This window comes from Harpia harpyja, chromosome 1 (genome assembly GCF_026419915.1).
Source record: "Harpia harpyja isolate bHarHar1 chromosome 1, bHarHar1 primary haplotype, whole genome shotgun sequence".
Classification (NCBI taxonomy): Eukaryota; Metazoa; Chordata; class Aves; order Accipitriformes; family Accipitridae; genus Harpia; species Harpia harpyja.
Window position 1 is genome coordinate 29,382,136 of NC_068940.1, and position 23,582 is coordinate 29,405,717.

Consider the following 23,582-nt stretch of genomic DNA (forward strand, 5'->3'; position numbering starts at 1 on the left):
GCTCAGCGCCGAGCCCCGGGCCCCAGCCCGGCAGGGGCGGCCGCCCCGGGCTCCCCCGGTGTCCCGGTCCCGGTCCCTCACCTTGGCTGGCGCCGCCGTCGCCGTCCTCGCAGTCGGCCAGGTTGTTCAGCATGGCGACGGCTGCCCGCGGCCGCACGCTGCTGCCCGGGAGCTGCGAGCGCCGCGCTCCGCAGCCAGCCGCGTCCCCGCGCCGCCCCCCGCCGCCGCCGGTGGGAGGGGGCTGCAGTGCGGAGGCGCCCGGGCTCACGGCTCGCTGCTGCCGGCGGAGCCCAGCCCGGCCGCTCACTTCATCACGTATGCAGGAGGCATTGCCCCCGCCGCTGCGGGGAGGGGAGCAGCGGCAGGCAGGGGCGAGGCGGGGGAGGGCGCGGAGCGGAGCGCACGCCGCCTCCCGGCTGAGCCGGGCGGGGGGAGGAACTAGGGCACGGCAGCGCTGCGGGCCCCGGCTGGCGCGGGCGGGACGGCTCCGCACCCCGCACCGGCCCCCGCACCCCGCACCAGCCCCGCACCCCGCACCGGGCACAGCACCAGCCCCCTCACCCCGCACCGGGCCCCGGCGCAGCCCTGGGACCGGGCACCGGCTCGGGGTGCGCAGTGGGACAGACCCTGCACCTGCGGGACTGACGCTGAGGCCTGGGGTCAGGGCAACCCCCTGCCCGGGCAGCCCCGGCCCCTGCCCGCAGCGGCGGGCAGCTCTCGGTGGAGGGGAGGCAGCTGCCGGTGGGGACCCCTCTGCAGGCAACAGGGCCCGGGCCGGGGGCGAAGCCCCCCCGCCCACGCAGCAGCAGGACCGGCCTGCAGCCACCATCATCCAAGGGCACCCCGGGGAGGAGGGGGATGGCCAGAGCACCCAGCAGCGGGGCCAGGGGTCCGGTAGAGGCTGCCGACCCCGCTCTGCCCAGCCAGGCTGCAGCAGCCCTGCAGAGCGGGGAACGCTGCCCGCAGAGGGGAGTGGGCTTGGCCAGGGTCACACCACGCCACGAACACCCCGGCGCAGCCCCCCTCAGACCCGCAGCCTGGCAGGCCGGGGCTAACCCTGGAGAAGGGCTGTGAAGGGGCCGACCCCCCCCCCCCGGGCCCTGCTGCCTCCTGTGGAGCCCCCGGCCGTCGCAGCCCGTCCCCCAGCAGGCCGCGGGCTCAGGGCCGCCTTCGGGCTGGGGGCTGCCCACAGGACCCCACGCTGACCCTGCAGGGCCGCTCGCAGCCCCCCCTTCTCTCACCCACTTAATCCGGAGGATCCCGGAGCCAGAGCTGGCTGCAGCTCCGGCATCTCCTCCGGAGCAGGCTGAGATCATGACAGCCCGCTGGCGTTAGTTACTTCTTGACGGCTGTAATTAATTGTTTACTTTCTCCTGGTACGGGGCCAGCTGCTCTGCAGCGCAGAGGCTCCCCGGCCCTCACCTTGCGGGGCGGGGGGGCTCGGACCCCTCGCACCGGCCCTGCCAGCAGCCCCAGCCCCTGCTCTGCCTGCTGCAGCCAGGACCCCCGGGCCCCACGTCCCCGAGGCCCCACACTGGCACAGCCCCAGCCCCACGGCAAACGACGCAGGACGGCCCGCAGGCAGGGTGGGCAGCTCAGCGGCTGCCTCAGCACGGGCAGAGCACTGCCACCCCCCCCCTCGCTCGGCCCCCAACCACCCTTCCTGCCCAGGACCTCCGTGCACCGGCCGCGGCGTGGGCTCTGCCCGTGCCCAGCCGCACCAGCACCGTCCCCTCGCCCCCGCGTCCCTCGGCTTGAGTGGGAGCCAGTGCTGGAGCAAGGGGCTGGCCCGCTCCCAAGGGACGGCACTGGCCCCCGCACGCTGCCTGCACAGCTAGGGCTGCAGGCAGGATGCAGCGGGCAGAGCCGCTCTCCCTTGCGGGTCCTGGGGTGTTTGCAGAGCCCACCCACGCGCGGAGGCTGTGGCCAGGCAGAGGGGCAGCAGGCCGGGGGCTGCACAGGGGCCAGCCAGCCACGGCGAGTGCCGAGCGCTGAGGGGGTGGTTTGCGCAGGAGGCCGCAGCGCGTGGGCTCCGCACAAGAGGGATTTTCCTGCTAAAACAGATGGGGGGAGGGAGCACGTGAAAGACCACTAATCCCCTAATCCTTGGATTATGGCTCCATTTCAGGGGCTGGGATTTGCCGGCAGCGCAGGGGGTCTATGCTATCGCCTGCATTTGCTTAGCCCATGCGCAGGGTCCCACCTGCTTGGGGGGCCACATCGAGGGTGTCCCCGGGGCAGAGCCAGACCGTAGGGGCTCAATCCCCCAGCACAGCACTGACTTAACCCTGGCCTGTGAACGGGATGCCCTGGGGCTGGGGTACATGGCCCCAGCATGCCAGGAGCAGAGAGGCTTGGCATGGCTTGGGCAGCACCCATGCCCTTGTGCTGCCTGCAGCCCCAGTGCCAGACCCCTTTCCCAGCACCCTGCAATGCCCAGGGTGCCAGGAAAGGTGTCTGGCACCAGGGCCGCAGGCAGTGCAAGGGCATGCATGGAGGAGCTGGACATGGAGGGAGGCAGACGGCTTTCCCTGGGCATGGCGGCAGGAGGATCAGCTGCAAGTGGCCCCCGAGCCTGGGTGCAGGCAGGATCCTGACATGGGGCCAGGCATGGCATCAGTGCCCCACATAGCTGCAAGAGGCTGCCCAGAAAAGACGAGGGAGGGCTGTGCAGCTCCTCTGCCAGGCCAAGGGGTTGGCACAGCACAGCTGGACCACCCTGCCCCAATGCTTCTGCACCTGCCCTGGGATGGAGACTGCCGAGATGTGTGAGACCCCCAAGAGCCAGAGCTGGCCCAGGACACAGAACATCCCTGCAAGCTGCCACTGCAGAACCCGCAGAGCCCCCCCGAGCACATCCCAGACCCCCCTGCACCTGCCATGTCGCACAGAGCCCGGGTGGGGGGAACCATCCCCGCAGCCCTTCCCAAGGCAGGCGTCCCAGCAGCCAGCCGCACAGCCCTTGCCTGTCCTGTCACCGGCAGCGGTCAAACCTCCCAGGAGCGAGACATGTGCCGGAGGCGCTGGGAAACCTCCTGAGGGCACAGAGCAGGCAGCCTGGCAGCAGCCTGCCCGGGAGGCGAGGGTAGCTGCGCTACAGAGATGGCAGTCGGCACGCTGCACTGCCTGCAGTGATCCCTGGGCACTGTCGGCAGCCTGCCCAACCCACACCCTCCCTGGACAGGAGACCCCATCGTCGCGGCTCGGCAGGGTGCTCCTCGCAGCACCGGGGGCTCTTGGGCATGAGGCCAGGCAGTGTGGCAGTCCCCGGGAGCTGAGGCAGAAGAGACCTCAAGAGGACGGAGGGAGGGTTTGGGGGGAGCCCGGAGGTGCAGCGGGGCGCAGAGGGCAGCGATGCACACACAGAGCCAAAGGCTGTGCCGGAGGATTGCATCACGGCACACCCCGCACCTCTCTGTCCTGCCAGCCCCACGAGCCCGGGGGCAGCACGTCCTGCAGCACCTCGGCGGGATGGAGGGGTCTTGCTCATCCCTGTCCAGACAGCTCAGGGCCTTGCCACCAGCACCAGGGCAAAAACAGAGCCTGGAGGTGACACGGGTGCCAGCTGGGACCTGCCACCAGTTCCAGTGGCGGGACAGGATGTGGAGGGCGGGACGGTGAACCGTGGGGCTGGGAGCAGAGCCACAGGGAGCTGGGAGCCAGTGCAGCTGCCCAAGGCCAAAAGCAGAAGGGTGGCAGTGGGGCAGGGCAGGAGGACGTGAGCTCCTGTGTCATGAGAGCCCCACGCCGCGTGCAGCTGGTGCGTCATGCCAGCTGCCCTGCCCAGATGTCTTGCCGGCAGCGGGGCCGTAGCAGCGGGCGGCCGGGCAGCCCAGCACAGGGATCAGCCGCGGAAGCGACCTCCTCCCGCCGGGCCCTGCTGCTGGGCAGCACAGCCGAGGAGCCCCCCCCGAGCAGCCCCATGCTGGCTGCAGCGCCCTGGGGATGCCGGGCTGTCACAGCTGAGCAAGGGCCGGAGGGCACGGTGCCCGCCAAGGAGCGGCTGCACAGCCATTGCCGGCTGCTCCCAAAAGGGTCAGGCACGGGAGCGCAGCTGACCGAGGCACTGGGGTGTCCTGCGTCCCACGTGGCACCTCCTGCCTTGCCCCACGGCCTGTGCAAGCACCCCCAGCCCCTGGCACCCTGCTGGAGCACCCCACAGTGGGTTCAGCGGCATGGAGAGGCCTCAGGAAGGTGCTGCAGGCAGCAGCTCGGGCTTTGGCTGCCCCAGCCCCCCCGGGAACAGTCCCCCATGCCATGTGACCCCTCCACGGCGCAGACCCCTGGCACTTTTAGCAACACCTCCCAAGAGCACGCCATCTCCCACAAACCTGCCTTGCACGGCTCCAGGCTGGGGGACCCAGGGGGTCACGGCAGCGGGAGGGGCTGGGCAGGGGAGGCTGGGCCCCCCGCCCACGCAGCCCCCACAGAGCCTGCCCCTCCCACGCACCCCTCTGCGCCCAGCACCTTGAGCGGGGCGCAGAGGGGGCTCAGCCCCAGCACCCCGTGGGGGGCCCTGCCGTGCCCTCGCACCCCAGCCCCCGGCAGTGGGGTGTCCCTGAGGGCATCAGGGGTCCCTGCTGCCGCCCAAGCCCACCCGCCCCCGGTGCCCACCCCCGGCCCCACACAGCCCTGCCCGCGGTCCCGCCCTCCCCCGGCGGGTCTGGGAGAGCGGCTGAGCCCCCCCCAGCACCAGGAGCCTCCGGCGGGGATGACGGCGGCCCGGTTTCCGTGGCAACGAGAGAGGCTCCTTAACCGGTTGGTTGCCATGGCGACTGCCGCCGAGCCCGGCTGCCTCGGGACACGGAGTGGGGGGGGCTCCGCTCCAGGGATGCCCCGGTGCCCCCCCGGAGCCAGGGCAGCTGCCCCCCCCTCCCGGCGGGCGGCCCAGCCCCGCACGGCCGGGTCCCGTGGGACGCCCACACGACCCCCGGCCCCGCGGAGGAACCGGCCTCCCCCACGCCGCGGGTGCTGGGGGCGGCCGGGTCCCGCGGACGGCGGCGGGGCGGGGCCGGGCGGGGCCGGGCGGGGCGGGGCACACCCCCCCGTGGGAGGCCGGTCCGTCCCGGCAGCGCCCCCTGGCGGCGGCGGCGGGGCACTGCGCCTCCCCCGCCGTCCCGGAGCCCCGCGCCCAGCCCCGGCCGCCCGCCCACACCCCACCGGGCAGTCCCTTCCCTCCGCCGCCGCCGCCCGGGGTCCGCAGGGGGCCGAAAGCCCTCCCCGGGCAGAGCCGGCCGGGCGGGGCGGCAGCGCGGCGGCCCCAGCGCCCCGGCACGGCGCCGGGAGCGCGGCAGCAGTCCGCCGGGCAGGCTGCCCCCGGGGCCGGGCCCGCCGGGAGCGAGGCCCCCCGCCGGGAGCGAGGCCCCCCGCCGGGAGCGGGTGATCTCACAGTGCCGGGGCGGAGGGCCCTCCCGCCACCCCGGCACCGAGCCGCCACCTGCTCCCGCCCGGGGATGCAGACCCGAGGGCCCCGAGCCTCCGTGAGCCCTGCGCCGCGGCCAGCCCCACGCGTGGCTCTGCAAAGGGCCAGGCGGCACCGAGCACCGGCCCGGGACCTGCTCCCTGCCCGCCGCCGCGCAGGCAGCTCTGCCGTCCGCAGCCCCACGGCACCCCCTCCCCATCCATCCCCCGGTGGCTGCACCCACAGCCCCCGGTGCCACCGAGCGAGGTGGGGTGCGCATCGGGGCAGACCGGGGGCTCTCCGGCATACTGCCCCGACCCCTCGGCACGTGCCCTGCCGTGACTGCAGCCAAGCCACGGTGCAGGGTTGGTCCCGGGGCGCCGGCCTGCAGGGCCGGGCCGCTGGCTGTCCTCTGCGAGGGCACAAGGTCACAGCTCAGCCGGGGAGGGACGACCGCCATCCCCGCGCCTCCCCTGCCGCGGCCCCTGCGGCATGCTCACCCCAGCTACCCCTGCTCCTCACCCAGCCCCCCGCAAGCAGGTCAGCCGCCGAGCTGATAAGCCGTTCCAAGAGGGCCGCAGGCTGCGGCTCAGCACCGGCTGCTCTGCCCCCGACGCAGCCCATGAGCCAGGCCCAGCCACCCCAGGATGCCGTGGGGTGACAAGTGGCCCTGCACCCACTCACCACCGGGTCCAGCCCTGCGCCACCCCACTGTGGCGGGGATGCCGGGCAGGACAGTCCGGGAGCTGGAGCCCACTGGCAGGGGCACAGCCCGACCTGGGTGTCGCAGCGCCCATCCAGCTGCTCGCTGCCTCCCACCAGCGCCCTTTGCCGAGGGTGCAAGGTCACAGCTCCACGCAGCACGGTGCTGCTGTCGGCCGGGTTTCTAGGATCGATACAGCTCCGGTGACAACCACAGCCCTGCCGCCACGTCCCCTGGGCACCGCAAGGCGACGGCCTGCCGGCCCCGGCGCCCGCACCCGCCACGGCCCAGTGGGCCGCCGCCACCGAGGGCTGTCTGCCGCCTGCCTTCCCCATGCCCTCACGCCGGCCCAGCCGCAGCCCCGCAGCCCAGCCTCTTCCGCAGCTCCCCGAGGAGCGGCCTGCGGCCTTGCACCCCGCAGCCGTCCCCCCGCATGCCAGCCGCGATCCTGGCTCCATCCCGCTGCCGGTCCTGCAGGAGCGGGGCCTTGCTCCGACAGACCCCCGGGATGGGGACAAGGAGCGGGGGCAGCCCTGGGGCAGAGCCCTGGGATGAGGGGTCCTGCCCGGGCAGCCAAGCCCCGCTCCCCGCTCAGCACCCCCCGGCCCCTGCGTCCCGCAGCCCCATGCCAGCCCCACTCCGGGGGTCCCCGCCGCCTCCGAGGGGCCGGGCCCCACCGATCGCCAGCCCGGGGCGACCCCCGCACCCCCCCCGCCGTGCCTTGGCGGCCCTGCCCTGTGCCGGGGACGCCCCCCCGCGGACCCTGCCCTGGGAACCCTGGCCCCCCCCCGTGGACCCTGCCCTGCCCCGCGGACCCTGCTCCACCGGCTCTGCCCCACAGACCCCTCCCCGCGGACCCTGCCCCACTAGCTCTGCCCCACGCAGTGTCGCGTCGTCCCCCCCCCCCGCCCCCGGCGCCCGCCCCGCCGGCCGTGCCCGGGCGCTCACCTCTGCCGTCGCGGCCGGGCAGGCGGCCGCCCCCCGCGCCGCTGTCGGGCCCGCGGGCGGCCGGGGGGCCGTGGCGGGGCAGCGCGGTGACGGTGAACCGCCGGCTCATGGCCCCGCCGCCTCCACAAGTGGCTCCGGGCCCCGGCGGCCGCCGAGCGCGGCCCCGCCGGGCGCTGACCGGGGTCCTAGTGCCCGCGGCACCGCCCGCCGCGCCGCCCCCGCGGCTGCAAGGTCTGGCACCGCTCGCCTCCGAGCGGCACGGCTGGCACGGCTCGGCTTGGCGGGGCGGGCTGGCCCGGCTCGGTTCGGCTTGGCAAAGCTCGGCTCGGCTAGCGCTAAGCTCGGCCCGGCTCGACGGGACGGGACGGGACGGGACGGGACGGGACGGGCCGCTCCGCCCCGCAGCCGCCGCACGGGGGGTGCTGGGACCGGACCCCGGCGGGCCGGGCCGGGGCCGCGCTCTGCCCCCGCCCTGCGCGGAGCCGCGGCCGCTAATTACAGCTAATTATAGCCCCGGGGCTGCGGCCGCCCCACCCTGCCACGGCCCCGGGCAGCCCCCGGACACGGCCCCGGCCCCGCCGCTGGGCTCCGCGGGCCGCGCTGGGACAGGCCGGGGCGGGCCGGGGCAGGGCGGCTCGGGGTGGGGGGGGGGGGGGGGGGTCAGGCCGCAGCGGGGGGCCCGGCCACACGCCGTGTCCCAGCCTGTGACAAACGCCTGTCCCTCACCGCCGGTGGAGAGCCGGGGACGCAGGGCAGGGCCAGGGGCTGGTAGGGTACGGGGGAGCCAGGGCCTGGGGGGCAGGAGGGGCTCTGGAGGGTGAAGGGCACAGGGGGCTGCGTGTGGCGTGGGGCTGGTGGCGGGGGATGTTGGGGCCGAGGGACATCCTCGCCGGTGGGACCCAGTGTCCCTTAGGCATCCCGGAGCCCTCAGCAGAAGAGGGGGCTTGGCTGCAGCCCCCCTGCCCAGCGCCCCCTTCCCCACCAATGCTGGCACCCCACAGCCCGGGGAAGGGCGATGCCCCAGGCCCGGCACCTTGGCTGGCTGACGGAGCACTCGGAGGCTGTGTCCAAAGGATTGTCTTTATTAAAAATGGGCAGATGGAGGTTGGCAGAGCAGGCAGCAGGCAGGAGCGAGGCAGAGCCCCGCGCCCCCCCCCCAGCCGAGTCCCCGGGTGCCAGCTGCCAGCAAAGCCCGGCCCGACCCGGCACGGCTGGCTCAGGAAAAAGACAAAGTCGTTATAAATCCGTGTGTGGTTTGCACCAGGCAAATGCCTCTGCGCGGCGGAGGCAGCGCTGGCAGGGGTGGCATGGTGCTGGCTGCGGCGAGAGTCCTGCTCCCCAGCCGGGGCTCCCCGGGCTGGGCAGCTCCTGAGGGGCAACCCCCGGATTCCCTGCCCCTTTCTGCTGAGAAGACAGCAAAGCCCCCACCTCGGTGGGGGCTGCCCCACGGCCACGAGGCTGCACGGCCCCTGGCGCCCTGGGGAGTCAGGCTGCGAGACGGAAGCCTGGGAGTTGGGAGTCATGGGCAGGGAGCAGCATGCCGGCTGGAGCCGGCCGGCCGATTGGGCCCTCAGTGCTGGGGGCACTGCAGGATGTCGTACTTGACGTAGCCCACCCGGTCCACCTGGTAGCGCGGCGTCATTCTCCAGTAGAAGCTGCCCTGGCAGAAGTGGTACTTGTCTGGGCGAGGAGGGAGGCGAAGGGAATGGAGAGTCAGTGGGAGGCCGGCCGTGCGAGAAGCTATCCTGACAGCTGCCCAAGTGGCGTGGGCACGAGGGGATCTGGCCCCCGCAGATGGCCCTCGCCGGGGCTCGGCCAGCCCCACCACAGGGACCCTCTGGGGCTGATGGCATGCCCTGCCTCAGGGCTGCTCCCCACAGTGCAGCCCCTGCCCCGTGCCAGGCGCAGAGGGGCGGCCTCTGCCCGTGGGAGGCTCAGGGCAGCCCGGGGGTGACCACACAGCCCCCACCCGCCAGGTCCCCACTCACCTTGGTAGAGGAAGACATTGCGTGCATCGAGGGGGACGCCGGTGAAGACGTCATCGGTGGCGCGGGGGTAACCCTTGTCCACCCTCTGGACCTTCACGTCCAGCCTGCGGGGAGAGCAGAGCCATGCTGGGGGCTGCCGGGACTCCTGCGTCCCAGACCCTCGCAGGGCGAGCTGGCAGGCACCACCGTGGCTATCCCACCTGCTCACCTCCAGTAGCTCTCCCCACTGAAGAGCAGCACTTTGCCACGGCCCCGCTGCAGGGCCCCTGAGATGCGGCCGGCTTCCTTCCCAATGCCCAGCTTCTCGATCCCCCGGGGACCCAGCATGCTCTTGCCAGAAAATACCCAGAACTGCCGACCTGCAGGCGGGAGAGAGCATGGGCGTCAGCTGGCCCCAAGGCTGCCAGGGCAGCGCCGGGCTCCTCGTGCCGCAGCTGACACCAGGGCCCCGACAGCAGCAGGGGCAGAGCTCACCGGCGAAGAAGAAGACCCTCTTGGTGAGCACGTCCTGGAATGCAGCATCGATGACAGCCGGGAGGCCGGGCCAGGTGTCTGTGATGGAGAAGGCGCCCTGGATGCCCGACTTCCAGAAGGATGAGAGGGTCCAGTATTTCCTGGTGGGGAAGGTCAGCCATCCTGACAACCTCAGCCTGGCACAGCCCCATGTCCCCCCACACCCCTGGCACAGCCCTGTGACCCCCCACATCCCCTCATCACCCTGGCACTTGCCAGGGCAGGAGGTGCTGGGCACTGCTGCTCACCCATCCTTGAAGAAATGCAGCTCCCCGTTGATCTCTGTGATGGCATCGAAGTTCTTCTCCACACAGGCGTCCCGGCTGGGGTCCACGGGAATGGGCTTGGCTGTGGGCTCTGGCGTCAGCTCCTCCTCCTCGGTGGTGGAGGTGCTGCCAGCCTCCGTGGGCATGGGCTCGGGCTCCTTGGTGGGCACGGGTGCAGGGGCGGTGGGCTTGGGGCCAGAGCCACGACCTGAGCAAGTACAGGGGAGACCGTGAGGCTGGGGGCCAGCCCAGCACCACAGGACCCCTGGCATGCTTGGCCACAGCATGGCTGCTCACCGTAGAGGTACTGGATGCCCTGGACATCATCTGGGTCCAGCTGGAAGTCCTGGACGTAGCTGTACATGGGGTACATCAGGGCCTCACGCACGCTGGAGTGGTCCAGCCCCAGCGAGTGCCCGAACTCATGGGCAGCCACCAGGAAGATGCTGTAACCTGGGAGAAAGCACCAGCCTCAGTGCCCAGTGGGATGGGACACACCAGCGACAGGGACTGCGACCCCTGCGGGGAGCATGCCAGTGTGGCAGCACAGCGTGGGGCCAGAGGGTGCGGGCAGGGGGGCTGGTACCTCTGTCCGGGCAGAAGCCCCACTTCTTGTCAGTGTCGTAGTTGCTGGTGGTGGCACACCAGAGCTTGCCGTCCTGCCGGCCCTGGCTGGTGCAGGCGCTGTAGGACTGCCCCAGGAAGGTGAAGGGGAAGACGCACGGGTCCCCCTGGGAGTTGCCGCCGATCACCGCTGTGTCTGCAGCGCAGTGTCAGTGGGGCTGGCCCTGGCCCCTGGACACGCCAGCCGGACCCCAGGACAGCCCAAGACCCCTCGGGCACCCACCCTTTGCACCGTGGCTGGGGACCGGCCACCCCGTGCGCCCCATCCCCGCTCGCACCTCGGTTGGGGCAGAAGCCATACTTCTTGTCCTGGTCGAAGTTGGCGGTGGTGGCACACCAGCGGTAGCCATCAGAGCGCCCGTCCGTGGTGCAGGCATCGTAGGAGGTGCCCTCGAAGATGAAGGGGAAGACGCAGGGGGACCCATCGCTGTTGCCACCGTTGGTGAAGAGGACTGCAGGGCGAGGGAGGGTGAGGACAGCCCCGGGCACACGCAAGGCCGGGCAGGGGCTGTAGTCACGGCCACCGCTACTCACGTTCGCTGGGGCAGAAGCCGTATTTCTTGTCCCGGTCGTAGCTGGCGGTGGTGGCACACCAGGGCAGCCCGTCCGTGCGCCCGTCCGTGATGCACCGGGAGTAGGAGCGGCCCTCGAAGATGAAGGGGAAGTGGCAGTTGGCCCCGTTGGCATTCCCATGGCGGGTCTTCACCACTGCTCGGGAGAGGGGCGGCTTAGCGACGGGGCTGGGGTGGCTGCCATCAGCCTCCCCCAACCCGCCAGGCCCTGCCCTTACCTATGCCGGTTCCCAGTGTCCAGAGCTCGTCGTCATCAAAGTGGGCATCGCCCTGGATGCCCCGGCCCGGGGGAAAGGCGTGGGCCAAGAGCCCGTCCTTGCCGTCGAAGGGATACCCATCCCCATGCTCTGCAGGGACAAGCACTCTCAGAGCCAGCCTCACCAGAGAAGCCCCCCGTGCCCCCAGCGCACACACGGACCCCCGAGCACGCGAGACCTGCGCACCCTCTGCATGCCCGCACACGCACGTGCCTGTTGGCACATGCAGGGGCGTGGGGACCCCGGGCACAACTCGGGCAGAGGCAGGGTGACAATCCCGCGGGCAGGGCATGTCGCCAGCCCTCTCGCCACAACTGAGCCAGCTCCCAGCTCCCTGCCCGCCTGCGGGACGTCACCTCCGCTGCCGAACATGATCATGATGTCCGCCTCGCCGCTGTATATCTGGGTGAAGGTGAGGGGGGTCACGTCGCTCCACACTTTGAAAGCCCGCTTGAAAGCGTCATCAATCACTGCACGGTCCAGGTCAGGGGAGTAGTTCATCACCCTGCCGGGGGGAGGTGGGGGGTCAGCACCGCCAGGTCCCAGCTCATGACGCAGGAGTGACCCTGCTCCAGGCGCGTCTCCGGGAGGGGACAGCAGCGCTGGCATGGCCGGGCAGAGCAGCCGGCCACCACCCTCAGGCTGGGGCTCAGATGCTCTCCCGGGCGCCGGGGAGCAGATGCTGCCACTGTGCCGGCTTGGCCCTGGCTGTGCCGAGACCCAGCTGTGCCGGCAGTGCCGAGGCCCGGCTGGCGGGCTGAGCTGAGGCTGGCACCCCGCCTGGGCTCTTGAGCCCGTCTCCATCCCCCAGGGACCATCGCCCTGTGGGCACGAGGCTCCATCTCCTGAGGCAGACTCACCGGTACGTCAGGTCCATGTGGTCCCACTTGAGGTTCCCCTCAAAGGTGAGGAAGGGTCCCACATCGGGGACACCGCAGCGGGGGGCTCGCATGGCCTCCAGCGTGCCAGCGTCCAGCTCCCCCGTCTCCTCCAGGCCCAGCTGCTTCTGCATCTTGCGCAGCGCCTTGGTCAGGGACACGTGCTTGCTGCCCATCCTCGCCTCCCCCTCCGTGGTGTAGCCAAACCGCAGCAGGTAGCTCTGGGAAGGAAAGGCAGCCGGAGGGGCTGAGCGAGGCGGGATGGGGCTCGGGCAGTCCTGGCCACCGCACACCCCCAGTGCCCGATCCCAGACCGGGCACCTCCCGGCACGCAGGGAGACGGGCAGCCCCTGAGCTCAGCCCGCAGCCCCACGCTGCCGCCCCGGGAGCCCCTCAGGGTCCTGGGTGCCGGGAGGGGGCCATGGGGCCGCGCTCCCCTCACCTCCGCCAGCTCCAGGTCCGACAGGGTGCTGACCAGCTCCCCCGGGAAGGTGACAACGGCCTGCGGCTTGTTCTGGAGGGGGGCCGCGCAGCAGGAGAGGGCCAGCAGCCCCACGGCAAGTGGGGCCAGGACGATGAGTGCCATGGTGCAGCGGTGGCAGTGCCGGGTCCCTGCAGCTCTGCTCTGGGTGCCGCCGGGCTCCCGCTCCCTATTTATCTGGCGGGGAGGGCAGTGAGTCACCCTCAGACCCCTCAGCCGCCGACTCACGCTCCCTTCCCACGGTGACGAAACGCACACTCAGGCTCCTCCGTTCCCTGCCTTAACTGTTTCATCACCTTGTTTACTAAACACGCTCCGTCCCGTGGGCACGCAAGGCGTGAGGGCGGGCGCGAGGGAGAGCGGCCGGGTGGCTGCACCGGGGCACGGCGTGGCACGGCTGTCCTGGGGCTGCCCTGCAGCGGGCATTGCCCTGCTGGCCCCAAGGCCATGGTGGCAGTGGGGATAGCAGGGGGTTGCCGAGGCTGGGGGGGGCCGGCCGGGCGCTCAGAACCCTGCAGCCGTGTCCCACACTGGCTGATGCTGAGTTTGGCCGGCCAAGGGCTGATGCCACCAGAGCCGGACCCACAGGGGCTTGGGTGGGCATCAGGGCTGTGCGGGCAGAGCCGGCAGGAGATCCCCTGCCCAGACCCCCGGCGCCTGCAGCCCGCCTGCCTGGGAGCCAGATGCCAGTGCTTGGACCCTCACTGGGACACGGCATCTGTCCCCATGTCCCCCACCGCAGCTGCACCACCCCGGTGGGCCAGAGTGTTCCCGGCAAAGGAGGTCCCTGTGGCTCATCACCCCACCGGTGCCTCTAAGCCCACTTGCTGGCAGCCGCCCAGCAGAGCCCTGCGGCACCAGGGGCAGTGCCTGCCCAGGAGCAGCTCCGTGCCCAGGGATGCTCCAGCTGGTGCCACGGGACACAGGGGTGCCCCATCCTCGCTGCCGGCTGCTCCGCAGGGCGCTGCTGACTCAGGTTCCTGCCTGGCCCAGCACAAACCTCGCCATGGGATGGTGTTTTCCTGCTTCTCCCAAAGTGCCGACGCTTGTGGGAACGGGAGTGGGGAAGGGGAAAGCAAACAGGGATGAGGAACGAGGCGAAAACAGATGGCAGAGCGGGGAGAGAGGTGCAGCGTCAGCGGGGGAGGCAGGAGGGCCAGTGCAGCCTGGCGACACTGCCCGAGACACAGGTCCCAGGACAGGTTCCCCTTCCCCAGGTCTCGCTAACGCCTGGCTCACGGGTCCCTGCTGAGCCCTCAGCTGGCTTCGGGAGGACAATCTTCCCAGGCCACCCCATCCCTGCTGCTGCCCTGTGCTGCCAGCTCCCGAAGGCTCCAGGCTGTGCCCCTGCAGCCACCCCCTCCCTGCATCACCCCTGCTCTGGCTGAGCCGAACAAACAGCTCCTGGCCTGGCCAGAGGACAAAAAGGTTACGCTGGCATCCAGCAAGGCTGGGGGATGGCGAGAGGAGAGGGGTCATGCTCCCCTGTGCCCTTGCAGAGGAGCTCCGATGCCCAAGGGACGGCTCATCCCTGAGGGAGCATTGCCCGTGCGGGGCAGATGGGCTCACTGAGGGGGCTCACCCCAGGCACAGGGTCTGCCCCGGACCCCGTCCCCACCCAGCCGGGGTCCCGCAGCCCTGCTCCCGACCCAGCCGCATGCAGGGGAGCTGCCGATGCCAGCGGGATGCAGCCCCAGGGCCACAGTCGGCCGGGTGCGGGGAGCTCACAGGCAGCGCGAGCCCCGCCGGGAGGAAGCGGTGCTGAGAAATCGTGGGGTTGCCTCACTCCCCGCCGCAGCCCTGCAAGAGCAGCTCCGGTTCCTCGGCAGAGGAAGTTGCTCCACAAGCAGCCGCCGTCCTTGCGCCTTGGTGAGACACACGTCCAGCCCACGGTGCCCACGTGCAGCCCTCTCCCAGTAGGATGAAGACCTGGGACCCCCACAACCCGGCCACCCCCACCACCTCCCCTCCCTGCAGGCTCCAGCCTGCCGCCCCTCACCCCTGTGCATGGCACAGCTCTTTGCAAGGCAGGAGGCAGCGGCTCCCAATGCTCCCTGCCTGGCCGGCAGCCAGGGCGAGGACAGGGCTCTGCCGAGGCACCCTGAGGCCCCCGCCGCAGCTGATGGCTGCTGGGGTGCGTGGGGAGCAAGGCACCGCTCCATGCTCTCCGCTCTCCAGGCTGCCAGGACCTCAGCCCACAGCACACGGAACCGGTGCAGGAGCTGAATGCAAAAGCACCCCTGGGACAGCCCGGGCAAGGGCACGTCTGTCACCGGTGCTGGGGTGCAGCCAGGGGGGCCATATCGAGCTCTGGTCTCCCCGGCGCTGTGGCAGATCCCTGGGCCTTTCCCATGCTATTCCCATCCCTCGTTTCCGCCGCATGCAGGAGCCACAGCTCCCACAGCTTGGGCACACCGCCACGGCACTGCCCGCACCGCACAGCGCCGTGCCGCCTGCGGCACCCCTCAGGGCAGAGCCATGGCCCAGCAGAGCAGAGCAGAGCAGCACTGGCAGGGATGGGGCTTGGAGGAGAGAGGGGGCTCGGAGCAAGCGATGGCAGGAGCCGAGAGCCAAGGCCCCGCACGCCACGCAGCCCGTCCCAGCAAACCCACGCCTGTCTGGCCCCATCTGGCTCCAGGGTGCACCGTCTCCAGGGTGCTCAGGCCAATGGCCCTGAGCATCCTTGAGCTGGGTGGCCGGAGTCCCAGCGGGGGTCTGCTGGCCGCAGCTCTGCCCCCCGGCCCGGCCTCTCCCACTGACTCACAGCCCCGCTCGCCAGCTTCCTCCTGGCACCAGCCCGGGGGATTTTTTGGTGACTCTCTGGAGGCTCCGCAGGGAGCAGGGGCAGGGCCGGGGCAGCAGGGAAACCCCCATGTCTGGCAGCGCCGGCAACCTCAGAGCTGGGCAGGGGAACTCCACGGGGATGGGCTCGGTGCTGCTGGCATGAACCTGGTGGGTAGCCCCGGTCCTGTGCGGGGCAGCCCTGGCCAGCTCAGCTGCAGGGTCAGGCCGGGGAGCTGGAGCATGGCACGGGCTCCTTGGCATGGGCACATGGCGGAGGGATGCTCGGGGCAGCCGCTGCCGCTGGTGGGAGAGGAGGGCAGCGGTGAGCACGGGCAGCGCAGCAGGCAGGAGAGGCCTTTTGGCTGCCAGGGACCCCGGGAACATCTGGGCACTGTGCCCAGCCCATGTCTGCCCAGGGACACCGTTTACACCCAGAGCCCCTGTAAGGACGAATGATATGGAAAAAACCACGCGGACATCCTCTGTCCCCGCCGGCTGCCCGAGCCACGAGGCTGCCTGTCACCACCGCCACTGCCAAAAGGGGAAGGAAGAGCCACCGCAGCCCCTTCCCACGCCCTTACTCATGGCCACCCTCACATAGGCAGGCACTGCGGGGAGACCCCCGTGGGAAATTGGTCTGGGACCCTGGCTGGCGCCGGACACCTGCCTGGATCCCCACCGGCGGGGATGCAGCAGCCCTGCCCGGGGCAGAGGCTGATGGAACGTGGCAGCACCTCTGCAAGGCTGCAGATCTCCAGCTGGGAGGTGCTGGCCGGGCCAGCAGCAAGGTTTGGGGGGACTGGATGGAGCCAGGGATCCCCAGAGCCGGGCCCAGACCCTCCCCAGCTCTGTTCCCCCAGCGCAGGTGAGCAGGGTGGGAGCCAGCCAGGGAGGGAGCATGGCACTAGCCGGCCGGGGGGAGGTCCGACAGCCGCAGCCACGGGGTGCACCAGGGTGGCAACAGTGGCGGGAGAGCTGAGGAGCAGGGTGGCAAGGGGACACCCGGCTGCCACAGTCGCTGCCTCACACCTGGGCACCCAAAGAGCCGGGCAGGGGACAGGGGGGGCGCGGGAGCAAAGGGCAGGCTCAGGCGTGCGAACAGCATCAGACGCCCGCTTGGCGTGAGGGGCCGGGCAGGAGTGCGGCGGCAAGGGGAAGCAGGGCCAGAGGGAGTCAGCATCTTGTGCGGGTGAGACAGCGCCGGGTCGGGGAGAGCACAGCGCCGGCCACCGCGGGGAAGCGTGGCCCATGTGGAGGGCAGGGAGCCGCTCGGACCTGGCAGCTGCCACAGGAAGCGCCAGTGCCATGGCTGCCATGGCAAAGCCAGGCAGAGCTGCCACCCGCGCGCCGGCTGCCCCAGCCAGCACCGGCCCGCTGTACGGCATGGTGTCCCGGGCACGGGGACGCTTGGCACAGGAGCGGGACCAAAGGCACAGGGAGCAGCTCTGCGTCAGAGGCTTGGAAGCCCCATTGCTCCTGCTCAAGGTCTCCAGACAGAAACAACATTCCTGCACACGCTTCCCGTATCTGCTGCCCCGACGCCAGGCCGCGCGTGGGCTGGGATCGCATCCTCCAGCTGGACCCAGGACCCTTCTTGGCAAACCGCACCGCGTGCCACGGCCCTGCAGCGCTCCCGGCACTGCCGGTCCCCAGCCCCGCATGCCTTCCCTGCCTGCCTGAAGCTCTGTGGATATACCTGCTCATCTCCCTGCCTGTTCCTGCCAGACCCTGCCTGTCCCTTGCCTCACCTGGGGAACTCCCCACCCCCTCGACACCAGCTTCTTGCAAATCCTTCGCTCCTGTTTCCCCAGGGCAGGAGGCGGTATCCTGGCCCCCAGCCCTGCTGCCTCCCCAGCCCCAGCGCTGCTGCTCTCCGCAGCCTCTTGTCTGGGCAAGGATGACGCAGCCGGTGTCAGCCGGGCGGATCACCTCCACCCTGCAGGCACTGAAACCAGCACTGCAGTTTCATCACTCGGCAGCACCGATCCCAGCTGCAAACCGCACATGACAGATCCCCCCGGCCGTCACACCGGCTCCAGGCGCCCAGGTGAGCGGCACAGTCACCTCCCCACATCGGGCTGGAACATCCCTCCTCCACGCCTTCCCCGGCCCCTTCACACCTCGGGAACCCCCGTCTGTTTGGGTCCCACAGGGATGCTGGAGCAGGAATCTCCCACCCAGTGCTCTGCTCTTCCGGGCACCGGGGCCGGCGGCAGGCATGGTGGCACAGCCTGTGCCGAGGCAGCCAGGCAGCCTCCCTGCTGGACACAGCCCTGCCGATGCCGGGAGGGGGCCCAGTGCCTTGCAGACCCCTGTGTGGAGCCCTTGCTACACGGCGCAACCCCAGCACCATGGGATGGAGAGGAAACCGTGCTCCTGTCTGCTGGGAAGCCCTCGAGGTGGGAAATCCAGGAAGGGTTTGAAGAAACGAGTCAGCCTCTGGCAGAGGCATCCAAAATTGCCTTTGTATTCAATTGGAGGGAAAACAGCCCAGACCGTCCCATCTGCTGGAGAGTGTGGTGGAGAGCCCGGCAGCCCCGGGGCTGTAGGAAATGGGTGCGAGAGCTCCAAACGCCGTGGGGTTCTTGTTGTGTTTCATGACTTGCTTTGCTGTAAACTCATTCCCATCCTTTCAACCTTGTCCCATCTCAGCCTTTGCCTCCAGCTTTGACCAACTTTTGTTCTACCAAGCTTTCCCCACCTGCCAGCAGCGGGAGCACAGTGCGTTCAGGCACGTGAGAGGGGCTCAGGGACCAGGTCTGCCCTGGCTCCTGTGGGCTGCATGGGACAGCACTGAGACTTTGTCACCTGTGGTGGCTTTGGGAAGGGGTGTCCACAGGCAGCCTTGCTGCTGTCATCCCCTCAGCCACCCGGAGCCATCCCCTCTGGGGTGACCTGCCGGATCAGGTCCATGGATGCCATCTCCTGCGCCCCACAGGGGTAAGGTAGGGGCCGGGAGGGGAGTGGGGCAGGTCAGGGCTGGAGCCACAGACTCCTCGAGGCACAGCTGCTGTGCCGGACCATCAGCCAGCACAGCACAGCACGGGTGGGCAGCCCTTTGTTCCCCGACAGTGAGACGGGCACGGCAGCTGCCTGCTAAAACGGGAAGAGCAGCAATTGTGACAATGACGGCGAACCTGCCTGCCTGTCAGGCATGCGAAGGGGACAATGCGGCGCCAGGAACCTGCCGGCTGTCAGTGATGGAAGAGCTCAAGAATAAGAAGCGGGGGTTTGTAGAAGGTGAAATATGGGCAAAACTCGTTGTATTTAATTGTAAACTACAAGAAGCAGAAGGAAGAGTGGTAGATGCAACATGCTCGGATTTCAGTAAAACATTTGACAACTGTTCTAACGCTTGCTGCCAAATTAATTCAGAGTGGCTCAGTTGTCAACACAGGCATATGGACAAAACCCAGGCAGCCGAGGGAATGGCAAACAGCCTGGCCATTAGCCGGGGAGCTACCAGGGCTGCACGACCCTTGGGGCCTTTTAAAACCTCTTCTGCAGGCACAAGTGCCGTGGGAGGGGAGGAAGGCAGCCGCTGGGCTGCGGGAGCACTGGGGACCAAGGGAGCTGCTGTGCTGCCGGGGGGGGGAGCAGGGCTGAGAGCACCCAGGCGAGAGCCACCAGCCCTGCGGGCACCTCTGAAGACCACGCGGGCAGAGAGCAGCCCCGGAGCCTGCCCGCTTGGTCCTGGGGTCTGGTGACCCCCTCCCACGAGGCAGGGGGGACCGACCAGACCAACACCGAACCCGGTCGCTGCCTGGTGGGGCTCAGGACCGCCGCTGTGCGAAAGCTGCAGGGCCCCTCTGGCCTCTGAGGGGGACTGGCCGTGGGCAGGGCTGCGGGTCCGGCGCAGGCTGGGAGCCCCCGCGGCAGCGCTGGGGTACCGAGCTCCCCCACTCCACGGGTGCTCGGCAGGACGAAGCCCTGCACAGGCGATGAGCGCAGACGATGGGAATGGCCCAGCACAGCACACGTTTAAGGCCTCTGGGGCCCTGCTACACACAGTTCTCCTGCCCACCTTGTTTATTTTACTTATATTTCAGTAATTTGCTGATTACCCTTTTTTAACTAACCAGCAGTGATGAATCAGCAGCACAGGAGAGGGTGGAAGCTGGTGGCCTTGGACCGTGGCTCTGAGGTCTCAGGTTCTGGGAAGGAAGCCACAGGATCCCTCCAGAAGGGGAAAAAAAAAAAAAACCAACCAGCAGCAGCAGCCGTTCTGGCAGGCGAGGAGGGGCCAGGCAGCGCCGCAGCCACGGCTGATTGCATTTCAGCAGCTCCAAACGCATCCTGGAAAGGCCGTCGATGGTCCCGAAGCCCTGCGGGAACGGCAGCCACGGCTCCGACCTGGGCACAAGATAAGATACACAGGACAGGCAGCGTACGGCACGGCTCGGCGCCACCTTTGCTCCAGCTTGCGTGCAGGACGGCAGGCACCAGCGGCCCAGAAGGCAGCAGGACACGAGGACACCACGGCCCCCTCCGGCAGGCAGGACCACCCAACAGAGTGGTAGTGGGAGTGCCGGCAGGGAGCTGGGTGGCACGCTCTGTCCGGAGCCAGCCTGGCCATGCAGTGCCACCTCACCCCAAGGAGAGCCCCTCCGTGCCCACGGCACAGCCGCCAGCAGAGCAGAGCCGGGGCCAGTGAGCCGCCTCCTGCCAAGGGGACCTTGTGAGGATATAAGTGGCCCCACCATGGGCTTTTGTCAGCTTCTCCGAGCCCCTAGGGAGCAGCTGGGAGCGGCTCCTGCCTGTCTCGGGAGTGTCCTGCCCGAGCCCAAGGGTGGCATTACGGCTGAGGCCACGGGTTCAGCCGCAGCCTTGGCGGCCACAGAAAACGGGGCATTATCCTACGACACTCCCACCCGCGCTAGTGCCCTGGGAAGCAGAGATCCCGGCAGGAACAGCCGGCACTGGAGGGAGGCCGCTCCCCACAGAAGCGCCGGTGGCCCAGCAAGGCCCAAGCACACGGCAGAGGGGCCGGAGTGTTGTCCGGCGGGAAGCTATCCCGGCTTGCTGCCACCCCGGCATGGAGCAATCCCCCGGGAGAGCCCCAGGCGCCTTGTTCAGGAGCCACTGTTGCTGGGAAGGAGCTGAGTGGTGAAGCAATCTGGTGTGAAGAAAAACCCATTTCCTGCAGCAAGGGCTGTTTTGCTCAACTGTTTTACAAAATGTGCTGATGCAACTGCCCTTCCCAGGTGGGATATAAATACGAGCCTGGTTGATGTGGATTAATGCCCTGCAGCTACACAAACATCGCCAGCAATGTTTTCTTTAAAAAGAAAAAAGGAAATGGGGAGGAACAAACAGCACGGATGACAAAATCACTGACTGTGGAAGTCCGGGGGCTCGGGTTGCAGGGAGGCTGGAGGGGCACTGCCCTGGGCACCGTGCTCAGCACAAGCCACCACCTATTCTGGGACACTGACCGAAGCTGTTAGCTCACGGGGAAGCTATTGTGGGAGCAGGGCAAGCCAGCGAGGCAGGTCAGCATGGCCAACAAACCGCTGCCGGGGATGGGGCAGACCAACGTGGCCGAGGGGCGCCGGCGAGAGCAGGACCCTGACCAGAGTCGCTTGGTCAGCGCGCTCTTGCCCTGCCTTGAGCAGCAGCTTGTCTGGCTGTAGCTCCGACCAAGCGTCGTATCCAGGCTGGAGAGCACAGAGCTGGGAAAATTTCCACCGCCTGGGACGGCCTGTTAAAAATCAGCTTCATATCCCACTTGAGTCTTATCGCTTTATTCTCCAGGCACAAGCATTTGTGTTGTCTTCTCAGCCTGTTCCCAAAAGGCCTTTAACCTGGCGCTCCCCCTGCTAAAGTATTTGGACACACATCCAATGCGTGCCGCATCCATTTTTGGATTCTCTTAAGCCTCTTGCTGATATTCTTTATGTTTTCTTTGGCCCTGAAATGATTTCAGGCACAAGAGCCGCCACGGCAAAGCATTATCAGAGAGGAGCTGTGTCTCCAGAGCAGAGCACGGGAGCTGTGCTTTGCCTGGCTTGGAAATTCCCTGCTCACCCCTGCTCAGGGGCACGGAGCATTTTTAAAAATAGCAGGTTACCCATCTCAGCAAAGCTCCCGCTGGTACAAACCTTTGAGACAAAGGACATGGGGTATCTCTGCAGGGCAACAGGGAAGCTTTAAGCGACTTTACATCAGTCAAGCCAGCATCAGGAGGATCCATGCGAGCCCCTGGGGCTCCCAGAGGTCAGGCTGCTTTGCCCTGGAACCATCACCCGCTGGGAAAATCCTTCACTTGTTTCAGACAGCAGCTGACTGAAGGCAAAAAGAGAGGACACCTGCTAGTCCAACACGAATCCATCCCGTTTCCTCTGCCTGGGAGGCAGCTTTTGCCAGGGGTTCCTCCAACCCCCCTTCTGACAGAAATGCAGAGCTTCCCCCAACAGGGAGCACAAAGACACCCCAAGCCCACAGACGGAGCCAGACCCACGGCTGGTCACAGACAGTGCCAGGCTCCTCCAGCATGAGCTATGGAGAGAGGACATCAGAGAGGGGGCATTAGCCACAGGAGCCCTCTGCGTCCTCCCCAGCTCCACTTCCCATGCAGCAACTGCAGAGCTACGCAGCGTTGCTTTAAAGAGGGGTAATGGGAAAAAAAGGCACCCCCTCGGTCTCTCTCGGCTTCTGGCATGACGGTGATCGCAGCAGCCAGCTGCACGCGGGGACTCGGCACCCAAGTCACTGTCAGGCAGCACTGCTGTAGCAGAAGCGCTCGTGCAGCCAGCCCCTTCCCAGCTCACGCCAGCCCGGGGACGGGTCTCACTGATGCTGTCTCCCTGTGATAGATAAGGGCATAAACCTCTCAAGAATGTATTTAATTAGCTCGAGAAAGAGCCGGAAGATGCACGTGCACCAGGCTGGCAGTTCAGCAGCAGCAACTCTGCTGCCTCTACCGGGCACACCGCACCCTGGGAAGCCTCGCCAGGGGCAGGAGGTGCCGGATGGATGCGAGGGACCCGCAGAGCCTCACAGAGGAGCCCGGGGCTGAGGGGGGCTGAATCCAGCCACCGCCCCCCTCGCCCCGGACCAGAAGCACCACCGCCAAACAACGCAGAGTGCTGATCCGGCCCACCCTGCTCGTCCAACACCCGTCCGCTTGGATTTCTGGCAGGCTAATTCCGTGCTCACAGCCTGTGCCAGATGAGACACTGTCTGTCCTCCCGCAGCTGGCACCACGTCAGCACCAGCTCTGTACCGGCCGTTCTGGCCAGTGAGACAATAAAACTGCCCACCCAGACCTGCTCCGGACAGAGCCGCACTGCGGGCTGACTCAGTCCCAGCAGCCCTGGGACCTGGCCGGGATGCCGAGCCCCGACCCCCCTCACTCAGCGAGCACGTCCCTTCCATGGGGGCTGAGCAGCCAGGTTCGGCCCAAACACATTCTAGCCTCCAAAGAGCACAGGCGCAACCTGGCTGCCTTTCTTCCAGAGAAAACCCGGGATAGAGACTTTCTCAGTAGAGCACTGCAGCACGAGAAAACACTGGTGAGAGCAAGGAGCCACCCAAACCAGGGGATCATTAAAGACGTCAATGAGGAGCATGGGCTGGCTGGGCCAGGGGCCTCGGCCAGCAGAGGCCAAGCCCAGGCTCTCCGTCCACAGCTGAACTCAGCTGGAGGAGACGGCACGCCACCGCACTCGACAGCACTGCCGGAGAGCTGGGGCAGCAGCAGGCTCCCAAGTGCATCCCTGGGGGGACGCCGCGGCGGCAGGAGGTACCTGTGAAGCCCCACCACCTGCAGCATGCTGGGAGCCCCCGGCCAGCGCAGAGCAGCCCCCCAGCTTGTCTGCCTCAAGCACGGGCACTGGAGGTGCTGCCAGCAGCTGACCCAGGCCTGCCAAACTGGGGGCTCATCGCCATCTGCAGCAGGGTGTAAACCAACCCGGACAACAGGTTTTGGTCAGCAAGAGAAGAGAGGAAGACGGCTATTGCTCAGCTGCAGAACTGCTATCAAAAGAGGACAGTCTGGCTTCTATAAGACAGAGCAAACCTACAGCAGGCACCATTCCACACCGGGGAATGAGAGGGAAAGCGCTTAACAGCCTGAGACCGTGTGACCGCCGGGGCTGAACACGGCAAGGCCCCGGGCCCCCTGCGGGGACGGGCAGGGCAGAGGCCCCCGCAGCTCGGCCAGGGT

At 68.6% G+C, this 23,582-nt stretch overlaps 2 protein-coding genes and 1 long non-coding RNA gene across 5 annotated transcripts in view; all 3 read right to left on the reverse strand.

Moving 5' to 3' along the window:
* Nucleotides 1–7,184, reverse strand: part of SLC12A5 (solute carrier family 12 member 5) — a 33,952-nt gene extending 26,768 nt beyond the window's left edge. For 2 of the 3 annotated variants that reach the window (XM_052782631.1, XM_052782621.1), the window contains exon 1: nt 7,053–7,184. In XM_052782631.1, coding sequence (XP_052638591.1) covers nt 7,053–7,161 — 109 coding nt within the window. In that variant the 5' untranslated portion in view covers nt 7,162–7,184. Of the gene's footprint in view, nt 1–81; nt 386–7,052 lie in introns of those variants that run through there. The other variant, XM_052782640.1, reaches the window with a different exon arrangement.
* Nucleotides 7,185–8,118: 934 nt separating this feature from the next.
* Nucleotides 8,119–12,797, reverse strand: MMP9 (matrix metallopeptidase 9). Its single transcript, XM_052782720.1, has 13 exons — nt 12,593–12,797; nt 12,133–12,371; nt 11,629–11,777; nt 11,234–11,362; nt 10,978–11,151; nt 10,722–10,895; nt 10,406–10,579; nt 10,117–10,272; nt 9,802–10,027; nt 9,515–9,654; nt 9,249–9,399; nt 9,041–9,144; nt 8,119–8,732 (listed from the first exon to the last, which is right to left on the reverse strand). The coding sequence occupies exons 1-13, from the start codon at nt 12,734–12,736 to the stop codon at nt 8,623–8,625; spliced, it is 2,070 nt and encodes a 689-aa protein (XP_052638680.1). The 5' UTR covers nt 12,737–12,797; the 3' UTR covers nt 8,119–8,622.
* Nucleotides 12,798–19,426: 6,629 nt separating this feature from the next.
* LOC128139801 (uncharacterized) lies at nt 19,427–23,305 on the reverse strand. The gene is made up of 2 exons (XR_008234515.1): nt 21,517–23,305; nt 19,427–19,768 (listed from the first exon to the last, which is right to left on the reverse strand). It is a non-coding gene; the product is annotated as an uncharacterized LOC128139801 (long non-coding RNA).
* Between the last annotated feature and the right edge of the window lie 277 nt (nt 23,306–23,582).